Source organism: Rhizopus delemar, genomic scaffold (genome assembly GCF_000149305.1).
Source record: "Rhizopus delemar RA 99-880 supercont3.33 genomic scaffold, whole genome shotgun sequence".
NCBI classification, from domain to species: domain Eukaryota; kingdom Fungi; phylum Mucoromycota; class Mucoromycetes; order Mucorales; family Rhizopodaceae; genus Rhizopus; species Rhizopus delemar.
Window position 1 is genome coordinate 1 of NW_027137859.1, and position 23,781 is coordinate 23,781.

The 23,781-nt window shown below is 36.2% G+C and overlaps 7 protein-coding genes and 1 non-coding gene across 8 annotated transcripts; 6 read left to right on the top strand and 2 right to left on the bottom strand.

Annotated features, from left to right (window-relative positions):
- Positions 1 to 163: 163 nt before the first annotated feature.
- Positions 164 to 2,142, bottom strand: RO3G_17288 (uncharacterized protein; the record flags this gene model as incomplete). Its single annotated transcript, XM_067671872.1, has 2 exons — positions 164 to 1,230; positions 1,314 to 2,142. Coding segments are annotated over 2 exons (1,896 nt in total), but the record flags the coding sequence as incomplete, so codon positions are not given.
- Positions 2,143 to 3,028: 886 nt separating this feature from the next.
- On the top strand, positions 3,029 to 7,963 carry RO3G_17289 (uncharacterized protein; the record flags this gene model as incomplete). The annotated part of the gene is made up of 2 exons (XM_067671873.1): positions 3,029 to 4,397; positions 4,566 to 7,963. The coding sequence occupies 2 exons, from the start codon at positions 3,029 to 3,031 to the stop codon at positions 7,961 to 7,963; spliced, it is 4,767 nt and encodes a 1,588-aa protein (XP_067527974.1).
- A 1,597-nt stretch (positions 7,964 to 9,560) lies between these two features.
- On the top strand, positions 9,561 to 9,633 carry RO3G_19234. Its single transcript has one exon. It is a non-coding gene; the product is annotated as a tRNA-Ala (tRNA).
- Positions 9,634 to 10,312: 679 nt separating this feature from the next.
- RO3G_17290 (uncharacterized protein) lies at positions 10,313 to 11,188 on the top strand (the record flags this gene model as incomplete). Its single annotated transcript, XM_067671874.1, has 1 exon — positions 10,313 to 11,188. The coding sequence occupies one exon, from the start codon at positions 10,313 to 10,315 to the stop codon at positions 11,186 to 11,188; it is 876 nt and encodes a 291-aa protein (XP_067527975.1).
- A 1,318-nt stretch (positions 11,189 to 12,506) lies between these two features.
- On the bottom strand, positions 12,507 to 13,676 carry RO3G_17291 (uncharacterized protein; the record flags this gene model as incomplete). Its single annotated transcript, XM_067671875.1, has 2 exons — positions 12,507 to 12,555; positions 12,724 to 13,676. 2 exons carry the CDS (start codon positions 13,674 to 13,676, stop codon positions 12,507 to 12,509), a joined length of 1,002 nt encoding a protein of 333 aa, XP_067527976.1.
- A 1,386-nt stretch (positions 13,677 to 15,062) lies between these two features.
- Positions 15,063 to 16,166, top strand: RO3G_17292 (uncharacterized protein; the record flags this gene model as incomplete). The annotated part of the gene is made up of 1 exon (XM_067671876.1): positions 15,063 to 16,166. One exon carries the CDS (start codon positions 15,063 to 15,065, stop codon positions 16,164 to 16,166), a length of 1,104 nt encoding a protein of 367 aa, XP_067527977.1.
- Positions 16,167 to 17,408: 1,242 nt separating this feature from the next.
- On the top strand, positions 17,409 to 18,284 carry RO3G_17293 (uncharacterized protein; the record flags this gene model as incomplete). The annotated part of the gene is made up of 2 exons (XM_067671877.1): positions 17,409 to 17,627; positions 17,742 to 18,284. The coding sequence occupies 2 exons, from the start codon at positions 17,409 to 17,411 to the stop codon at positions 18,282 to 18,284; spliced, it is 762 nt and encodes a 253-aa protein (XP_067527978.1).
- Positions 18,285 to 19,608: 1,324 nt separating this feature from the next.
- On the top strand, positions 19,609 to 20,235 carry RO3G_17294 (uncharacterized protein; the record flags this gene model as incomplete). Its single annotated transcript, XM_067671878.1, has 1 exon — positions 19,609 to 20,235. The coding sequence occupies one exon, from the start codon at positions 19,609 to 19,611 to the stop codon at positions 20,233 to 20,235; it is 627 nt and encodes a 208-aa protein (XP_067527979.1).
- Between the last annotated feature and the right edge of the window lie 3,546 nt (positions 20,236 to 23,781).

The following is a 23,781-nucleotide window of genomic DNA, read 5'->3' on the forward strand; positions in this document are numbered from 1 at the left end:
TGTACAACAAGGTGTACACTAGCTTAATAACTATGGTTCTACAAGCTCTAGAAGAGAAAATCACGAAACATTGGGACAATTTTGTGGGTCACTGTAACGGCAAAGTGTCACCATTTGGTACTAACCCAAGAGAATCTACCAGGCCCTTCCCAATGACACTTACACTAGCACCAGTGTCAAAAACCACCTCAACTGGTTTGTCGTTTATCATAATCGCACCACGCAAAGGAGAACTGACCTTCATTCTCTGCAGATTGTACGGATAACAGTACACCGACACACCATCATCCGTCTCAGAAACCATTGAAGCTTGATCATCATCGCTACCATCATCTTCAAAATACATAGAGGACAGGTCAGTGGAAGCTTCATCGGATAGGGAATCCTCAGTCTCCCAGTCTTGATCGACCACGTTGACTACAGCTGGATTGGTAGCACTTCCAGCCTCTCCTACCCTGTCAACACCAGTGCCTTGATCTACCTCCATAGCTTCTACCGGTTTCCTCAGCTTGCGCTTGTTTTCCCGCAAGAAACGGATACCATCCACCATATCCTTTTGGGCTTTGACATCCAAGGCAATCAATTCTGTTGCAGTGATATCCGCCTTACACTGATCAAGAATGTCCCATATTGTTCGTCCACCCCTCAACTTCACAGGTAAACGTCTTGCTTTCTTACGAGGAGCTCTTTTCTTAACCGGCTTGTTAGGTATCACCCCACTTGGTAAAACTTCACGACTACCACCGTTGTTGATCGCTCTACCACCAGTAGCATTGACCCCAATTACCTCAGGGATACCGTGAGCAAACATCCCATTTCCACCAGGCATACCATTGTTTTGTAATACACCACCATGTGCATTACCCATCATAGCAGGCCCTTGACCGTTAGGCACGACAGTACCTCCCAAAGTACCGGATGGCCCCGGTGCACCCACTGGAATGTCAGCAGAGAAATTTCCTTGAGCACCGCCATAAACACCGCTAGGTGGAAGTGGAGCCACCAAATTTCCAGGACCCGACCCAACCGCATTACCACCGCCCGTGACAATACGTTTAGCCACCCTACCAGGCCCATTCGCAACTGAAGGAGGACCCTCTGCTCTTCTTTTTACATACACTTCACCAGTGTCACAGAAGGCCTCCTCACGCACCGTGTCGACCAATTTGATTTCGATTTGTTCATTTAATAAAGGATTTGCATTTTTTGTACGAACACCAGTAACCTCCTCTACTGATGTTCTGACCCTTTTCCCGAAATGGGAGTCAAGTTGGATCCAGACGCAGGCGAAGACCTATCACCCTCCTTGTTACCTTGACGAGCCAAGTACTTTGGACAATCATATTTCTTATGTCCCTCCTCATCGCAAAAGAAGCAAACCAAACCACGACGAGGCTTCACACTAGCAGCCGCATTTTCTTGTGCCATACCATCATTAGCTCGAACCAAATTGATGGTCAACTTCTCCAACTTATCAGCAAGAGAAAACATCGTAGACACAGCAGAACTCAGATCATCACGGCCATAGCCATTTCTACTACCCACCGAAAAGACATCACGATCGGGTAGAACTGGAGCAGAGGGACCAGGACGTGCACCGTACCTTTGGATACTGCGTTCGACTTGCTTGGCTCGTGCCCTAGCATCCCTCAAAGTAGATGGCGTGACATCCTTATCCACCTCAAATGCTATCGTCGGATCAATAGCATCCAAAAACATACTAACTTGGATATCGTGATTCTTATTCCCAAGCAAATCAAAAAGTTCCTGCATACGGAAAGCCACATCATCAATCGAATCTTTGGGACCTTGCTTCAACGTTTGCAGCTGACGCCACCAACTACCTTCTCTATCTGCCAAATATTGATCCTTGAATGCTTCTTCAAATGACTTCCAATCAGTAGATTTTTTTCCTACAACTTTCCACCAAGTTGCAGCCTTTTCTACTAAATGATCACCAGCAACAAACAATATTTCTTCATCAGACATTCGAGTAGCAGCTTGAAGACGAGCCATACGATCCAACCAGGTAGTAGCTTCTTCATAATCGTTACCACCTGCAAAGCACTTTGGTTCATTTAAATAACGTAACATTCCTTTATCGAGAGAGCTTGAACTTTTAATATTAACACTTGTAGACATCTATAAACTTGAATATCCCTTTTAATACACTTTATCTGGTAGGCCGGACCACTTGATATATGCTTTTCCCCTGATTATGCTTTACCTTGAATAGCTTGAAATTTAAAACAGTAACCAGGAAAAAGAGAACTAGTATTGACTTTAAAGGCGTAAAGTAAGTGTAAAAAGAAATATAATAAAAAGAAAAGAGAAGACTGTATATCGTTTATTCAATAAAAATCAAACATCCTTTTATACTTTTCATTGGCTGCTAGCCACTCCGTTATACATCTACAATTTAATGGGACCACCATTATTCTTCAAAAAATACATAAGGCCACCATTACCATCTTCATTAGCGACTGATCAAGCATTAGGATAAGGACCCTCTTTAGGACCCTTTGTTGTAAACATAGTTATTTTCTATAAGATATCAGTTGTATTAAAATAAATAACGATACACAAAGATTAAACTATGATTGAACAATTCCACACTTTTCCAAATTTAGAACAATAAGATCAGTATTTGTCATCCTAGCGAGTCTAATCAATTGTCAACCCTAAAAGTAATTAGATCAAAGTTAATTGACTGGTTATTATTTCTATTGTTCAACTTCAGATGCATATATTAGAACATCGACAAGCTTTAGCTTAATCATTGGTTCTTCAGCACGACATCGTTACCGAGTCTATATCTTTTATATCTACGCTCACAAAGAATATAAATAGATGCCAACTTTTTATCCATTAAACGGGGCTCTTTTGCAATATAAAGAAATCTGCAATAAAGAAGGAATTTAATTTTATATTGCTACTATTGTTTTTTGTTTAATTTTTTATTTAATCTTACGATTAAAACATTTTTTAAAATTAATCATCCTTCTGATTCCTACCCTGGTAAACTGCTATGGAAAACCCCAAACAAGAAGACAGACCCATGGAGCTTGGTGCTACTGACATGGAGATCGAACAAGTAGATCAAGACCCTTCTCTTACTGAAGATGGCTCTGAAGAAACCCCTATCGAAAATGCAAATCTGCAGGAAATTACGTCTGATCATGATGACATTGATGCTGAAGTTTCAAAACTCATAAGGTATAAAAAGGAAGAATCTGCCCGACTGTACCAAAAGTATATCATGGCTGGTGAAGAAGAAAAGGCAGACCTGGCTTTTAACAAAATGCGCAAATATGGTGCACAGTTGCTTGCTCTCTCTGGGAAATTGGTTCCTACAATATCTACTCCTGTCAAGAAGGAAATTGGTTTGCGGCTGACCCAAAATGATATACCAAAGTTTCAACTCTCCTCTTGGCCCGATGTTCCGTTTCCTGGTGAGAAATGCTATGAATCAGTCGAACACTTCTTGCGGTCCTTCGAAAAGGTCATTTATTCTGCTGCTCTGGACATTCAAGAGGTTTGGCGTCGGTATCTTCCTGTTTCTTTGGCTTTCGACCATGATGATTGGATTGAAAAAGACCTAAAGAGATGTGACACATGGAATACAGCTAGAATTGTATTTACAAACAAATTCTTGACTGACAACGCTAGAACAGATGCTATGCATCGTCTATTTACCATGACAATGAATAAAAATGAATCTGTCTCCTCGTATATGACCCGATTTTTAAGCACTTGTGTTGAGGCTGGGGCAAATAAAAATGATCCAATGGTAGCTGCTAGATTTAAAGCATCATTCTCTGAATCTGTTCTTGAGAAGTGTAAGACAGCTTTTGTTCTGAAAGAAAATAAGAATATACCATGGACTGTAGAGAGAGCTGCTGAAATAGCAAGAAATTTGCTAGGAGATGACCCGAGAACCTATTCAGGAGCATCCTATGCCAATATCACCAGTGGTAGCAAAAGAATCCACACAAGTACTAGTCCTTTCGGTAGTCAAAAAAGAAACAAAGGTCATGGTTCGTCTGGTGCTTTCTTTTGTTCAAAACATGGTGGTGCTAATGCAAATCACAATGAAGATGATTGCTTTAGCAAAGCAAACAAGAAAAATGATGCTGCGTCGACCATAAAAAATAAGTATTATGGCAATAAGAATTTTCCTCAAAAAGCAAGCACAAGTAAACCCTGTCGATATTGTGGTAGAAGTTGGTCTCATGGCCACCAATGTCAAGAATACGCAGATTATAAAAGAAAACTTCATGTCGATCCTAGAAACCCAAGAGATTCGGACAAGTCGATTTACGCCATTGTTCGTACTGCAAATGATGAAAATAATAGTGATCATGATATGACAGAAGCTGAAAATAATTCATATGACTGTAAGGCATTATGAAATAAAATAACTGAAGATGAAGATACTAATCCTTTTAAACTTTTGACTCCTATAATAATAGAGGGCAAGAAATTAATTGGCAAGATAGACACTGGCAGTGATATCACTTGCATATCAAAAATTTGTTTAAATAATAAATTGAATATTAACAAAGTGAATCCTGTAAATGGTTCTTTAAATTTTTTGTCTTCAGATAATAATTGTAAACGAATTGGACAAACCGATCCTCTCACTTTAACATATATGAATAACATCTCTTTTAAACATTCTTTTGAAGTGGTAAATTTTAATGAGGCAATGACACAAGAATTTGATGTCTTGCTTGGAACTGATGTTCTTGGAAAGATGAATATCGGCCTCACTGGAGTAGCATACAAGTATCCAGGTAATGAAGATGATTATTCAAATAGATTAAAAGAAGACGCACAATTTCTAAATATGAATTTTGATGCTAATAATGAGATTGAACCTAACAACTCACCCTATGGTACCGAAGATCAACAAAAGCAATTCATGGCTTATATCCAGAATGCAATCGATGACAACCAAAATATTCCTGCTGGATCTTTCTGCACAGTACCAGAATCTGTAGTAGAATTACCAATGGAAAAGGGAGCAAAGTCCTTTAAGAGACAATATCCAATTGCTCACCGACAAATGCCTGAATTAGAAGAGCAAATAAATGAATGGTTAAAAGCAGGTATCATTAAAGAGAACCGCGCTAACACATCCTTTAATAGTCCTTTATTAATGGTACCAAAGAAAGATGAGAACAATGAGATAACGAGCCACAGAGTATGTTTAGATGTTCGTGGTATCAACAAACTAATCCCTGATGTCGTTTATCCTGTTCCAAAAATAAGAAGCATATTTGATAACTTAGCTGGTGGTGAAGTATTCACTAAGATTGACTTGAAAAACGCATACAATAGTTTCCTTGTAGCCCCTAAAGATCAACACAAACTCTCCTTCCAATTTAAGAATCGAACATATACTTTTCAAGGATGTTGTTTCGGTCTAAAAACAGTTACTGCAATATTCTGTAAAGTGATGAAAATACTCTTTGCAGATATGGATTTCATTGAGACCTATGTTGATGACTGTGTAATCAAAGGAACAGCTGATGATCATGCTTCAAATGTAAAAAAGGTGATTGAACGATTAACTTCCGTCAACCTAAAAATCAATGTAAAGAAATGCAGTTGGTATCAACGATCAATTTATCTTTTAGGATTTGTAGTTGAGAGTGGTGGTATCATCAAAGTAGATCCACGCCGCCTAACAAACATCGATAGTTGGCCTATACCACGCAATAAAAAAGAAGTGATGCGATTAATGGGCATTGTATCATATATGAGAGACTTTATACCTTTAATCTCTCGTGTAGCTGCACCTATCGACAGACTTCGTAATGATCCTGATGTACAAAACAACTGGACCCAAGAACACACTGATGCATTCATTGCTTTAAAAGAGATTCTAAAGTCAAAGACACTGTTGCACACTCCAGACTTGTCAAAGAAATTCTACGTGGCTACTGATGCCTCACAATATGGTGTTGGTGCAGTATTGACCCAAAGAGATGAGCTGAATAGAACTTTACACATTGCATTTGCATCCAAATCTTTGTCACCCTCTCAACGTAAGTGGAATACAACTAAACGTGAACTGTACGCGGTAGTGTTTACACTAGAAAAATATCGTGAGTTTTTATGGGGAAATAAATTTGAATTACGTACTGACCATAAGGCTTTAATGTATTTACATACCCAAGAACAAGCAAACCCTATGATGATAGGCTGGTTAGAAACTTTACTAGATTTCAACTTTGATGTAATTCACATACAAGGAATTCTCAATCAATTACCAGACTTACTTTCTAGACTTTATGAACCTTGCTTGAATAATGAGTTCATGCTGGGAGGGGGTGATGCTGCCCAAAAAGAAAATAAAAAAGAAAAAAAGGAAATTAAAAATAAAAATCAAAATAAAATAAAAGTTAAAAGACAGACAAACTCTACAGCAAAGAGACACAACTTGATCTATAGTCAGGACAAGAAACTAAATGTGCTAGCTGTGAAAATAAAAAATAAAAAGTTTGCTAATAATCCCACAACTGACTATATGACTCCTCCACCAGAGAAGAGAGCACGTCTACTTGAAGATGCTCATACCTTCGGACACTTCGGTAGTACGAGTATTGTGGAGCAGTTACATTCACAAGGACTTCATTGGAATAATATTTATAAAGATGCTACTGAGACAATCAAATCATGTATTGAATGCCAGAGACACAATATAAGCAAGAAAGGTTATCATCCTTTAAAGAATATTCTTGCATATCTACCATTTGACCATATTGGAATTGATCTTTTAGGACCTTTACCTGTTACGGCAAATGAAAATGTCTATGTCCTTGTGATGATAGATGTATGTACCAGGTACATCATACTGCGTCCATTAAAAAATAAACAAAGTGACACTGTAGCAAAAGAATTAATAAAAATCTTTGGTGACTATGGCATACCTAAAATCATTCAAAGTGATAACGGCAGAGAGTTTAAGAATAGCCTCATGCACTCATTATCCAAGCACCTAGGAATAGATCGCAGATACAGTACAGCCTTTCACAGTCGAGGTAATGGCGTGAGCGAGAGCGCTGTAAAGACGACATTAAACACTATAAGAAAAATGGTTAATTCTAACAGCAATGATTGGGATGATGTATTACCAATTGTCCAACTAGCGTCGAATTATAAAATAAGACACCGTTCAAAGAGTGCTCCATTTTCTTTGATGTTTGCTCGAAGACTTAATAGCTTTGAGGATTACGGTGATCAGAGTATAGCTGATAAGATTCCTAATAGACCTGTTACAGAACAAGAGCTAATTGAGAGAACTGATCGCATGTACCAGATTGTGTTTCCTGCCATTCGTGAAAGAACACAGAAGATCATAGAGGAAGCAAGCAAGAGGTTCAATGACAAAAATATGATCATAGATCTTCCGAAGGATACTGCAGTTATGGTTAGATTACCAGGACGGACTAGTAAGTTATCACCTCTTTATGAAGGGCCTTACATTGTCGTTCGAAAAACTCAAGGTGGTTCCTATGTCTTAAAAGATGAGCAAAATGAACTGTTACATCGTGAATATGTCCCATCAGAACTCAAGATAGTCTCTATTGACGAAACAGCTATAGAAGATACATACTATGAAGTTGAGGATATTAGAGATCACAGAGGCGGTCCAGGACAAAGAGAATACCTTGTAAAATGGGCTGGTTATGGTGAAAGAGAGAATACGTGGGAAAAAGCATCATCCTTCTCCAGCACAGTACCCATTGATAAATATTGGCTTAAGAGAAAAGAGTTGAAGGAATTAGAGCAAGCACGAAAGCAAAAGATGATAGCTAATGAAAAAGACTACACTAAAAAGACTTCTGCTAGACCTAATGTGACTGAAGAAAACAAGAACCATAAAAGAAAGGACATGGTACAAGATAGCACAGTCCTTAGAAAAAGTAAAAGAATAAGAAACAATAGAAACTAAAAAAAAAAAAAAAAAAAAAAAAAAAAAAAAAAAAAAGTTCATGTAGCAGAGCGGCCGCTGACTTCATAAACTTGCTGAGCATCAAGATACATAAATTAACCAATAAGAAAATAACATTTAGTATCTGCATGAATGCCGACCTGACTATTGTCAAGTCTGGGGGAGGATAATGTTGTAAACATAGTTATTTTCTATAAGATATCAGTTGTATTAAAATAAATAACGATACACAAAGATTAAACTATGATTGAACAATTCCACACTTTTCCAAATTTAGAACAATAAGATCAGTATTTGTCATCCTAGCGAGTCTAATCAATTGTCAACCCTAAAAGTAATTAGATCAAAGTTAATTGACTGGTTATTATTTCTATTGTTCAACTTCAGATGCATATATTAGAACATCGACAAGCTTTAGCTTAATCATTGGTTCTTCAGCACGACATCGTTACCGAGTCTATATCTTTTATATCTACGCTCACAAAGAATATAAATAGATGCCAACTTTTTATCCATTAAACGGGGCTCTTTTGCAATATAAAGAAATCTGCAATAAAGAAGGAATTTAATTTTATATTGCTGCTATTGTTTTTTGTTTAATTTTTTATTTAATCTTACGATTAAAACACCCTTAACTTCCACCTTCATTTCAGTCTCAGCACGACCACCACTCAGGGTCAAATAACCTTCCGGTCCATACTCTAGTCTATTCCGGTCATCTTCTCCCGGACCCATCGGTGTTTCATTTGGAAAAAAGAGGCGGTCCTGACCAACATAGCACATATCACCACTGATAATGTACTAAGGGAGGAGATATACTTTTTGAAGGACTTGTATAAGACGGTAAAGATATATCCACTGAAGTTGCCTATTTGATTTTCTATTAATTCACTTCAAATCGAACGAGAACCTAGGCCGACTGAAAAAACCTACTTCGAGCAATTGGTACCAGAATAATAAGAGAAACACCAAATAGATAAAGGCAAGTGTACGTTATAAGAAAGAGAGAATAAACAAAGATTTAAGGGAACCTTGAATATTCCAAAGAAAGAATAAAAATTAAAGTAAAAAAATAGGTCGATTTTTCCGATATCCTTTATTCAATAACAATTTACAAGACTTTATATACTTTTGCAAATGCATAAAGTATTATCAGAGAATCAGTAGCATTAACAAAAAAAAAATAAACAGATCAGGACATGGACGAGGGTAACTGATGATAAGGAAAGAAAATAAAACATCAGACAAAAGAAAACGTCAAACGGAAGAGAGAAAACAAAACATATGATCTGAGCGAACGTCATCGAAAGAAGCACCCAATATATATCGAACCACCCAGCTAAACCTAGAACCTTACCGACAAAAAAGGAAAGTGCACCCCAACTGTATATGGCCATCAATTCACTTGAGCTCCGCCAGCAAGTTGCAGGTCACCTGATCAACCCAGGGGTCCTCCTTCAGTTGGTGTCGACTATACCCGTTCTCCACTATAGACCATTCAGCCAATCATATTTCCCGTAGCGCTTCGCATAAACATATCTCCGAACCGAGTTGAGTTTATCAACCAGATTTACCAGTCACCTATCACCACATCCCCGGGGATGTAGCTCAAATGGTAGAGCGCTCGCTTAGCATGCGAGAGGCACTGGGATCGACGCCCAGCTTCTCCAGTGAAAGATATACAGTCGTTTTTTAGTACCACATCAGTTAGAAAATGAACTTTTGCGTAACAACCTATTTGAAAACGGAGTATTGTAACACGCAAGAACAAAACGGCGGAATTTAAATCGTTGCAGTTTATAACGAACGCCTTACAGTTTGCAATGTGACAAAGAAGTCAAAAAATGAAAAAAGTCAAAAAATGAGAAAGGTCAAAAAAATGAAAAAAGTCAAGAAAATGAAAGAAGTCAAAAAAATGAAAAAAGTCAAAAAGAGAAAAAAAAAAAATTTAACAATATAAATATCCCAACTATTTAGATGAAGAAAAAGGACAGTACAGTTCTACTCACATTTTATTTTGTATATTTTATTCAATAAACAGGCAACCTTCTCATAAAAGTTCCTGATCCCTTTATTTTTTTTACCTCTACCTTTATTTGATCTTAATTAAAAGATCTGGTGGTCACTACAGTACCTTACTTTAAAAATTTCAAGAAAAACTTCTCTAAAACACTCAAACTAAACCAACCATACTACAAAATAACATTTGGTGGTCACTACGAGGGTCAATTACACTATAATTGAAAATACTCAAGAATCAACAAATCAAAACTTACAAAACCTTAACTCACAAGAATTTACTTGCTCAAGCACTCAAACAACTTATTTACAAACTCAATAACATCTAAAATGGCGACTTACAATACCGGACATATCGCGTTGGCTAATAATTATAACTATAAACCTGTACCCGTTGACTTTCATGGATATGAAGGCGAAGATTTTCGCTACTTCCTAGAAAGACTCGAATCTTATCTTGCTATCAATAATGTACATGACGCCCGTAAACTCGCAATTCTCAGATCCTTACTCAAAGGTGCTGCAAAAGTCTTTTTTGAAAAAGACATACTCAAGAAACTTCCCGACGTCAAATACGAACAAGCAATTGAAGCTCTTAGAAGTCAATATGTCACAGCAGAGCTCATCCAAAACTATGAATTGGAATTTAATGATATGATTCAAGGAGAACAAGAACACCCCCGTATCTTCTTAGCTAGACTAAGGGAAGCAGCTGATCTTGCCAATATCGAAGATGAAGCTGTAATCGAAAGCCGATTTAGAGCTGGTTTACAGCCAGAAATCAAAAGATTCTGCATACAAAGTAGCTCAAAGACACTAAAGGATTGGATGAACCACGCAGAAGGATGGTGGAACGCAAATAGACCACGTAGAATTGCTATGGTAGATAATCCCTTTATCCCAAGAAATGCAAACCAAGCTTTGGTCTATCCCAGTGACAGCTATTATCAGTCGCATCATACACCCCCAAATCATAACATCGAACTTATTGACGATTATGAATATGGTGTACCAGTCTTACCTTACCGAGAAGTTCAACATACTAATATGCCAGTATACAATTCAAACGATCATAACATGCTTGCTATCAACCAGTTAGCAGCTATGGATACTTCTAAAGGTTATCCAAGTCAACAACACGGTAATCGTAATCATCATAGATCTCAGCAAACTTACAACCATCAGCAAATTATGGAGACTAATTAACAGCAGGATCTAGTGGACCTTATTCAAAAGACTATTCGTATGGAGTTCAACAATCATCAACAATATCAACAACCTGCCAGAAATTACAACCGCAATAATCGTTACAACAATAGCAGCAATTACAACGATTATAACAACAACAGTAGCAACAATAATGGCAACAATAGGTATGGAAGATACAGCAATAACTACAACAACAATAATAGGTACAACACACAAATGGACAATAACAACGTGCAGCAACAAACTTCCAATACAAAACAACCGTCAAAAAACTAAATGGGTCGGTTGCCTTTAAACAAGGAAATGGTCAATCAAACACCCAAAATAATACAAAACCCATTAATAATACACAACAGCATCAACTAAACGCCTTATTAACAGAAACGGAAAATAAAAACTCAAAGCATAATAAAGATCTATATGCAGCTATCAGACCGGAAAAACCTCCTGAAGTCGGAACCGCAACCCCATATCCAAAAAATAGACAAGCTAAGGACAAAGGAAAGCAAGTAGCAGGACCTTCTGTGACGAAACGAGTAACAACAAGAAGTCATATCGAAGAAGTTCACCCGACAACTAGACCAAAGGTATCAATGCAACCACAAAACATTGAAGTTGACATGGACTTGCCTATACAAGAAAAGCAGAAGCATAAGACACCTAGAATAAAAAGAACACAACCTGACATCAAATACGACATTGTATCAGATGTGTTACGACACAAAGCCGACATAGATATAGGTGATTTAATTACAGTAGCACCTGCATTAAGAAGAAAACTTGTAAGCGAGTGTAGACCAAAACGAAAGCCAAAACAAGATCAAGCATCCCAGCAATTACAACAAACCATGGCATTACTGGAGGATGAAGAATTAAACACAACCGCTGTGTATTCAACCGTAAGCATTGGCGACAAAAACATAAAAGCATTAGTCGATAGTGGTGCTGCAAAAACATGTATGTCGAAGGCTTTAGCAGATGCCCTAGGATTAGAAATAGATTCAGCATCAGACAGCATTTTCACTCTAGGAAATGGCTCAAAGCAGACAGGTCTTGGATTGATATATGATGTACCAATTGGAATAAAAGATGATATGGTTATTCCATGTACCATTGAAGTATTACCATCATGCCCTACACACCTTATCCTGGGAAACAATTGGTTAAACCGTGCAAAAGCAAGAATTGACTTTGACACCTTAACCTTGAAGGTCAAATACAAACATCAAAAGGCCAAACTACCCATATACAGTGGGTCAAAAAACTGCACCAACGCAACTCAGTTTTTCGGAAATACCAGTATAGCTCTGTCAGTTTAACAGTAAACATTACGAAACTTGGAACAAAAAGAGTTAATACTGTTACTATTTATTGATAAAAGTTTCAAAGTCAGTTGCGGAGTATTGATCTAAGGAGCGCTCAGCAAAAAGAGGAGGTCGGTTGGTGCAGTTTTTTGACTTTTCTAATATTTAGTGGATCCACCCTTTTCTGCTAAGACAGCTTGTATTCTGTCGGGCATACTGTCTATATACTTGATGCATTGTTCCTTAGTAAACGAATTCCATTCATTTTCGACTCTTTGCCACAGTTCATGGATGCTAGTCGCCCTATTATCATACATGCTTAGCTTTAACTTCAAATGATGCCATATATGTTCAATAGGATTAAGATCTGGACTTTGTGATGGCCAATCGTCAATGTAAATCATGCCACTATCCTTCATCCATTGTGTTGTGGACTTTGATCGATGTTTGGGATCATTATCGTGCTGAAATACCGACGTTTCCCAGTTCAGACCATAGTATTCCATAGTGTCTTTTAGACTTGTACCAAGGATTTCTTGGTATACCTCTGAATTCATGGTGCCATTATAGATCTGACATGCGTATCCAGGTCCTTCGCTGGTTATACAACCCCATAACATGAGACCACCGCCTCCATGCTTCACAGTAACGTCGATATGGTGAGGCTGTAAACGATCACATTTTCTTTTCCAGTAATACTTGCAACCATCAGAGCCCCAAATGTTGATTTTCGTCTCATCAGAAAAGATAACACGTCGCCAATCATGTACTGTCCAATATTGATGCTTTTTAGCCCATGTTAATCGAGCCTTCTTGTGCTTTTCAGTCAATAATGGCTTCTTCTTTTTGATCTCAGCATAAATTTCAACTGAATGTAAGACATTAATTGCCGATTGATACGACATAGGGTGTCCCAGCTCCTCCAACTTCATTTGCACATCCTTGGCAGTCTTTAAACAACCTGTGAGCACTTGTCTCTTGATGTATCGACGTGTTGACTCTGCCACAATGCTCGGTCTGCCTCCTCTTTTACGTATTCTATCGTGTATCCACTTATTTGCATACCTATTGACGGTATTTCTATGCACTCCAACTCGTTTCCCAATGACTGCAGGATCAACACCGTTCTCTAATAATGCTTTGATACTGTTTTGAATATCGGATGGAAGCTTTTTGGGCATTTCTAATGATGGATGGATACTGACGATGTATGATGGGTTTGGGTAAAGTAGGAAAGAAAAAAAAGAAAACAATTGCAAAAAAATTTATTTTAAGGTCCCCAGTGTGACTAGTAATAAAAAAAATTAGATTAAATCCGCCGGAATAGTCTCAGTCCGAACATATGATACCAAATACCTTTTCATTTTAAAAGTCAAAAAACTGCACCAACCGACCTCCTCTTTTTGCTGAGCGCTCCTTAGATCAATACTCCGCAACTGACTTTGAAACTTTTATCAATAAATAGTAACAGTATTAACTCTTTTTGTTCCAAGTTTCGTAATGTTTACTGTTAAACTGACAGAGCTATACTGGTATTTCCGAAAAACTGAGTTGCGTTGGTGCAGTTTTTTGACCCACTGTATTACGAACGGAAGAATATTGTATTGCCAAAAATGAGGTCTTATCAGCAGACATATCAACCCCCAGTTAGCCTAACCAATAACAAGTTAGAGCAATCTGATGAAGAACAATCCGATGATAGTTATGACGATGATATTGAAGAAACTGAATCAGAAGAAGAAGAAAGCTCAGAAAATGATACTGAAGAGGAAATAACAGATGATGAAAAAGAAAATCAGTCTCTATTAGTATTAGAAGATGGAACAAAAGAGGAAGTTACTATAACAAATTTCAAAGAATCTCACTTCATACAAGCTACAGCATCCGGATTAACAATACCAGCTAACTCATCGATGACCTTAACATTGGACAAACCAGAAAAAGAAATACCCGATTTGATTTATCACTTTGAAACAACTCACCCTAAGCTAAATAATGCTAGCGGATACTTTGATACATGTTCTACCCTAATTGTGAATAAGCGGACAGTTGAAATACGACTCTTTAATCGCACCAATGAAGTAATTATCGTAGAACCAGAAGAAGAGCTAGGAATATTAGAACGATACAATTTACATCGAGATAAAGTCATATCAGCCTATACTTTACAAACGAATCACGATCTATGTACAATAGGAACTAGTGATATTAGAAACAAGCACAAAACGAAACATAAACTGTTGGATACTGCATTATATGAAAAACTGGAAATAGGAGAATTACCATCTGACATTCGAAAGCAACTGCGAGCTCTACTCAGTAGATACGATCATGTATTCGATTGGAATAATGATACCATAGGACGAACAGACGTTATAAATCACAAGATTATTATACAAGAAGATACAATGCCAATCAGCCATAGACCATATCGAATCAGCCCCTTAGAAGCGGAATATCTTCAAAAGGAATTGGACAAGTATTGCAAGTTAGGAGTAATATCCCCATCAAATAGTCCTTGGGCTGCGCCAGTTATCTTAGTAAAGAAGAAAAACGGTGAATATAGAATGGTAATCGACTACCGAAAGCTCAACACAGTAACAAAGAAGGATGCATATCCTTTACCAAGAATAGACGATCTATTAGATACGCTAGGAAAAGCCAAAGTGTTCTCAGCACTTGACATGCGAGCTGGATTTCATCAAGTACCCTTAGACGAATCAAGCAAAGAGCTGACAGCATTTACTACCAAATTTGGAACATATCATTACAATACCTTACCTATGGGTTTAGTAAACTCTCCAGCCACTTTCCAAAGATTGATAGATCTATGTTTTCGACCATTGATCAATAAATGCTTAGTAGCTTATATCGACGACTTAAATGTATACTCAAACAACGATCAAGAACATCTCCAACACTTAGAACTAGTATTCCAGTGTGTAGAAACAGCAAACCTGAAGCTCAACCCGGAAAAATGCTTTTTCTTTAAAGATCATTTAAAATTTCTTGGATATATCGTAACCAAAGATGGTATACATACAGATCCAGAAAAGATAAAGAAGATAGTCGAATATCCACAACCAACAACTACAACTCAAGTCAGGTCATTCTTAGGAATTGCATCATACTATAGACGTTTCATTAAGGATTTCGCAGCGATAGCTAGACCTTTGCACGACCAGACGAAAACAAAGAAGAAGATCCCGTGGACACAACAAACAACAGAATCATTCGAAACATTCAAAAAGTTGCTAACCACAGCACCTGTATTAGCAAGACCAGACTTCAACAAGGAGTTCATTTTAGTAACGGACGCATCAAAATTAGGACTAGGATGTGTATTGTCACAGTTAGATGAAGATGGAAAAGAACATCCGGTTGTATTTGCAAGTCGAGGACTCAAGCCAAACGAGGCTAACTACGCACCTACAAAACTAGAATGCTTAGCCGTCATTTGGGCTGTAAAACTGTTTCGACCTTATTTACATGGAAAGAAATTTATGATCATTACTGATCATTCAGCCTTAACTGGTTTACTGAAAACACCAAACCCCACCGGACTTATCGCACGATGGATTGTCACATTGTCAGAGTACGACTTTGATATCAAGTATCGACCTGGACGTGTCAATGAAAGTGCAGATTTCTTGTCAAGACTAGGATATTAGACGACTATAACTTTACAACTATTATTACCAACATATATATTACTATTCATCAATAGGAGGATGGGAGGGAAGATGATACCTAAAACAACAAAAATCCAAAAACAACACAAAACAAAAAAAAATCATTCGAGGAGCACGGCCCCCAAATTTCAGAAAACGAAAATTTTCATACAACCGAAAACACCGAGATTAGAAAAATGGAAATTTTACAAATTTAGAATACATCACATTATCAAAAAGAACCCTGAAACATCAAACAATAGATACAGTATCACAAATAACGATTAGTAACACAAAAACTTTATTCAACAAAAAAAAATGGAACAAAAACAAATAGACATGCTGAAACAATATTTACAAGACTTGAAATTGCCAGAAGGTATTTCAAAGAAGCAAGCAAAATACCTACAAAAAGAAGCACACAAGTTCACCATATACCAAAACACACTTTATCGTTATAATACTGAGAATGGTATTATACGGAAAGTAATGAATAAACAAGAAGCAGAAGAAATCATGTATACATACCATCAGCATCCTCTAGATGGACACATGGCTTATAACAACACATTGCACAAAATAGCATCACGTTATTACTGGGACAACATGACTAAAGATATAATGGAATACGTAAAGAAATGTCATAGATGTCAAAAGTATGGAAAGAAATCTCTGAATGAAGAACTATACCCTGTGCCAGTATCTACAAAACCTTTTGATCGAATAGCATTAGATGTTAAGCATGTACAAGCGTCTAGAGCTGGATATCGATATACAGTTGTTGGAATAATTGTTCGAATGTTTTGCAATTTTATACGTTTTGCTTTGTATCTCTGCAGTCAAATACGATAGAGCTACGTACAATACCTCATTAGAAAGCGACAGCCGTCGGATATAACATATAAAAAGCTAGTGTTACGGAATTACTTCCATATATAGTAAGACCAAATTGCGTCAAGCATATGCATTCGAACAATTTTTCCAACTCAATGCATTCTATAATAATGATATCGTTGCCGCTTCTGACATCACAAATACAGCATTACAAAATGATGTAATTATGAAACAACGCTTTTGCTATTAATCGGAGCTTAAAATATATAAATAAGGCTGTGTTTTACGGTGTTTCCCTTCCATCTCGTACAGTCTATACGTCCTTATATCATGGTACATCCTTTATCTCGTAGCAAGCAAGAGAGCATCCGGTAGCTGTTGAAAAAGGGTTTATCATACTCAGAGATCATGGAACATGTTCCAGGAGTATTAACGTCCACTTTGAGCAAGCACAAGGGCTTGTATACACCGAAACGTACTCGAGGTCATGCTGGTAAAAAGACTACTATAAGCTCAACGACAAAGAATTACCTGAAGAGAGAGCTTGTAAATGGTTCACTTAAGACTGCAAAGAGCGTATGGCCATATTTAAACAGTATTGGTCACAAGATAGGCTATTTTGGTACAGTAAAAATGCTTCACAGTATGGGTTTCGATACCCAAATTAAGAAGAAAAAGCCTCTCCTCAAAAAATGTCACATGGAAGCTAGACTAAAGTGGGCTAAAGCTCACAAAGATTAGACAGAAGATGACTGGAGACGTATAGTGTTTTCTGATAAGACCAAGATTAATGTTTGGGGTTCAGATGGCTGTAAGTACTTTTGGAAACGACCTGGTAACAAATTGCAGCCTCATCATCTTGACCTTACAGTCAAAGGAGGAGCTGGCAGTGTGCTGCTTTGGGGTTGTATGACGTGGGATGGTCCTGGATATGCCTGCGCAATTGAGAATGGTACTATGAAAGCATCCGATTATGTTCATATCCTGTCAACTACACTGATGGACAGTCTGAAGTACTATGGTTACCAACAGGAATCTATTTATTTTCAACACGACAGTGATCTTAAGCACACATCAAAGCTTGCTCATGTTTGGTTTAAGGAAAATGGGTTAAAAGAAGAGCATACTTTCAGTTGGCCTGCTCAAAGTCCTGATTTGAATCCTATAGAGCATCTCTGGCACCATTTAAAGCTGAGGCTGAGCTTAGATGAAGATAGGGATAAAGGACTGCATGATCTCTGGTCTAGAATCGAGAAAGAATGTATTTCTTGTACCAAAGAGTAATGCCAAGCATATATCAAGAGTATGCCAGCTCGTTGTAGAGCAGTTATTAAAGCTAAAGGCGGTCATACACGGTATTAAATAAAAGATGATTCAATTGGAAAAATTGTTCGAATGCATATGCTTGACGCAATTTGGTCTTACTATATATGGAAATAATTCCAGACCCCTAGATTTTTATATGCTATATGCGAAAGCTGTCGCTTTTTAATGAGGTATTGTACGTAGCTCTATCGTATTTGACTGCAGAGATACAAAGCAAAACGTATAAAATTGCAAAACATTCGAACAATTATTCCAACAACTGTATTATCGCAGCAATTGACTACCTCACCAAATACGTTGAAGCTAGACCTATCCGTTTTCAAACAGCTTCCGAAATTTCACTGTTCTTATACGAAGAGATCATATGTAGACATGGATGTCCAACTATTATAATTTCCGATAATGGCAAGCCGTTTATCAGCAAGCTTTTACAGCAAGTTTGCAGAACATATTCAATTATTCATAAAACAACTACACCTTATAACCCACAAAGTAACGGGTTGATAGAACGTTTCAACAGAACATTAGGACAAATATTACAGAAAAGAAGTGTGGACGAAAAAGAAGACTGGGATCAATATTTACCAGCGGCACTTTTCGCTTATCGAACAATTAAACAAGCATCTACACAACAAACGCCATTCTTCCTACTCTACGGTTACGAACCAAAAACGCCATTTGACATGGACTATCATATATACGAACGAAATTCACCAAAGTTTGAAGCCATTCTGAAACATAGGACAATCCATCAAATACATAATCTCAGTAACATAAGAAAAGTTGCAGCGCAAAATATACGCCAAACGCAAGAATCACAGAAGAAGCAGATAGAAAACAAGATATTAGATGAACGCAAAGAACTGAAACCTCCATTTAGACTAGGAGACTTGGTACTCATCTATAAAGATTACTTATCCACATCTTGGTCAGCAAAGTTACAAGACAAGTGGGAAGGACCTTATGTTGTACAACACATATTAGGCAAAGGCACGTATCACATCAAGAGCATGAATCCAGAAGATACCAAATTAAGAAGGGTACACGGAAACAGAATGAAACCGTACCTGTTACCAAAAGTGCAATGGTGTCAAGAAAACCTGAGACATGTTATAACCAAATTAGATGAACAAACAAAGGAGTTATTTCATTAAGATGAAACAACATGTGACTAGTATCAATCAGCAATACAAAAAAAAAAGTATATAAATAGAGGAAAAAAAAAATGGAAAAGCTATATTTTATTTCAATGAACAAAACAAACGAACAAGTCCCCGTATCAATGGTTAACCAGAACAACAATGCATTTTCCATGGATATGGATACTTACATCAAGAAGGTATATCAAGAACAAGGCTATGAAGCAGCTTTAACAGTAATGAACGATTTTTTAATGATGTGGGAAGATTGTAATATTGGACCTACGAATCTTACATATGAAATCGATGGTATCACATTTACAAGGGAAGAATATGCAATTTACACTGTAGAGGGAATCAAGGCAATGTTAGAAGGACATAATCAGGAAGACCAAGAAGCCAATTGGGAAATAGAAGATGATTTTGAATTGTTAATGAACATTGAAGCGCTTATTCAAAACCAATATGAACAATATAAGGCGGCTATAAGAGAAATTGAACGTTTGCAAGAACTAAAGGACTCTCTTTGTGAACTTATATCATTAAATGTATCGCGATGGGCCCACTTCAAGTTCAGAAGGCCAAAGCCTACTCCAGAATCAGTAACCATTTACATAGCAGCAAAACAAACAGCCCTTAAAACAATTGTACCTGGTTATAGTCTCTTCCGTGCCTTATCTTTAAAAATCAAACAAACAGACGCTTGGTCAAGAATCGAGGACGATTCTTCCCGTGGTCCGACGATCTGTGACAAAGAAGTCAAAAAATGAAAAAGTCAAAAAATGAGAAAGGTCAAAAAAATGAAAAAAGTCAAAAAAATGAAAAAAGTCAAGAAAATGAAAGAAGTCAAAAAAATGAAAAAAGTCAAAAAGAGAAAAAAAAAAAATTTAACAATATAAATATCCCAACTATTTAGATGAAGAAAAAGGACAGTACAGTTCTACTCACATTTTATTTTGTATATTTTATTCAATAAACAGGCAACCTTCTCATAAAAGTTCCTGATCCCTTTATTTTTTTTACCTCTACCTTTATTTGATCTTAATTAAAAGATCTGGTGGTCACTACAGTACCTTACTTTAAAAATTTCAAGAAAAACTTCTCTAAAACACTCAAACTAAACCAACCATACTACAAAATAACAATAGTAATGTAGCACAAATGTGTCATATGTTTTATTCTCCTTTTGGGTTATGTTACTGTGACGCAGTTGGTGTAACTTTTGCTGAAGAAAGGACTCAGTCGTAGGAGGGACCCAGTCGTAGGAGGGACCTCAGTCCCTGAAGATAAACCAAAAAAAAAATTCAAAAATAGAAAAACACAAAAAAATGATAATCATATAAATATCCCCTCTTATAAATTCACTGAACTGGACTGAACTTCACTTTTAAAAATATCTTTTATTCAAATAAACATCGAGTTCCTCTTTATCAAAACTCTTTATTTTTATTTTATAACTCAAGCAAGTCAAGTCCTTTGAAGTCAAATTATCTTCATCGTATCACTTTTATATTCTCTTATCAAGAAAACTCTTTATTACTTTTTACTGTTTGATCTACAATACAAGATCTGGTGGTCACTTACTACAAGCAAACCAAATTTATTCGTTTAAACACAAATCTTTGATCTCAAATTCTTTTACACTCTAAAGAAAAGTCAAATTTACTTCTAAACTCTTAAGGCCATTACAACAAAAACGTTAAAGTTACACTGTAAAGATGCAGATTATAATTTTTGACCCGAAGGTACTGTTGTAACACAATGCAGCAAACTTTGGCAGCATTCGACTTTTCTCTCTCCAATTAGTTTAAATCCAGGAACATACAAACAAATACGTATGAATACAGATAAATCCAGAAAAATACAAAAAAAATATAGAATATCCATAAAATCATCAAAAACAGCATATAATCAGAAAAACCAAAAACATATAAATAACTTCAATATTTCTTATACTTTACCTACTTACTTTTGTTCTTACTTACTTTTGTTTCTACATAACCTTGTTTCTACTTACTTCATATAACTTTTTGATTATTTCAAATAAATATCATTCAAAGTAAATTTCTTTTATTTTACTTAACATCAAGAACAAGAAGTCCCTTGAAGCATATACACTTCATTGTAATCCCTATTATATTATCTTTTTATTTTACTTTACTCAAAACAGTTTGATCTACTTAACAAGATCTGGTGGTCACTTATTACAAGCGAACTTATATTCAATCTATTACTCTTTTTGGAATCAAATCCTATCTAAACCTTTGATCTTATATCAAGACTTATTCAGTACAAATCTATTTATACTACAAAAGCCTTACACAATCCAATCATCACACTGTAACACGCAAGAACAAAACGGCGGAATTTAAATCGTTGCAGTTTATAACGAACGCCTTACAGTTTGCAACGACCACCTTACACTATTGTAGCACAACGAATGTAGAAAATTCAATTCTTGGTGTCACGAATCTTGCCTGAATTCATACAGCAATGCAAACGCATACAACTCTATGTATTCATATAACTCTATGAATTCATACAAAAACTTTTATCAAAACATCACCAAAAACAATACATAATCAGAAAAACCAAAAAAATATATAAATAGCCCAATATTTCTTATTCTTTTTCTAACTTCACTTACTTACACTTACTTTTACTTACTTTACTTTGCTTTATTTACTTTACTTTTTGATTATTTTAATAAATATCATTCAAAGTAAATCTCTTCTATTTTTCTTTTATTTTACTTAACATCAAGAACAAGAAGTCCCTTGAAGTATATACACTTCATTGTAAATCCTTTTTATTTTACTTTTATTTTATCTTTTTATTTCACTTTACTCAAAATAGTTTGATCTACTTCAAAAGATCTGGTGGTCACTTAACGCAAGAAACTCACACTCAAATCATTACTCTTTTTGGAATCAAATCCTACATAAGCCTTTGATCTTATATCAAGACTTATTCAATACAAACCTATTTAACACTCTAAAAACCTTACAAACTCCAATCTCACACTATACAACAACCGTCTCTTATGTTATAACAGCCATCCAAAATACCAAAAACAGAACAAGATCATAAAATCCAAAAACATATAAATAACCTCAAATAATAATCACAAAAATACTTTCTTAACTTCTTACTTACTTCACTTCTTATCTTACTTTTTCTTTTTATCAAATAAATATTCTTTTAAAGAGGCAAATTATCTCTTATTTTATTTAACATCAAGAACAAGAAGTCCCTTGAAGCTATCATACTTCATTGTAAAACCCCCTTTTATTTATCTTTTTATCTTTTTTTTTACTCTACCTTTATCAAAGCAGTCTGATCTACTTTATAAGATCTGGTGGTCACTATAACAAGCGAATCAGGCCAAATCTGACTCATATAAAAGCAACTCTTATATCAATTACACCCAAATCTGTTTATTTAAACCTTAACCCAATACATCCAAACAGAGAAACTACTACTACTATAAAATCATTACAGTACATACTGTGGAATAGGCGTGTTATTTCTCTCGATTAATATAAGTAATAAAATAAGTCGAAAAATCGATGAGTCTCTTGAACCTCTTTATTGAGTAAGGACGAGAGAGAGAGCCCATTCAATACAAACTACGTCTTAGAATATAATAATGTGATTTAGGGTCCGAGGTAGTACGGTATAAATTGTGTGGGCTGTTTATCGTATATAGCACTTTGGGCTATATATGATATACAGTCAAATTATTAGTTGAAGAATCTTTTGAGTGATCTTACACGACATTAAGAAAATTATTAAGGTAAATACGACACATACAGTGGCTACCAAAACCGTTCGCACAAAACGTATTTTTTTCTTTCTGCATCTTTTGTGACCTATTGCGCATACAAGATACCATATCTAATACATATTTCCTAAGAGTACAAACTCTTGGCTCTCTGATGACGTATAAAATGTCACTCTATGCGCACCCTAACTCGTAATACCGAGAATCAAAACTCAAAGGCACATTCGAACGGTTCTGGGCCATATACAGTAGCTTACAAAATTGTACAAGTGTTTTGCATTTTTTGCTTCTGTAAGATTTATCGACACCAAAACGATAAATAAGCTACAGCATGCTCTATATCATTCGAAAGTATAGCTTCTTGGCTTTCTTTTGGTACTATTCAGTCGGCGATAACGTCATTTTGGATGGAGTTATAGCCACTTACAAATGCCGACTACACTTGTACAATTTTGGAACCGCTTCAAATATTTCAATATCAGCTTATAATCTTGCTCGTCACAGAGTGTAAGCCACCAAAAAAGATTTTTTT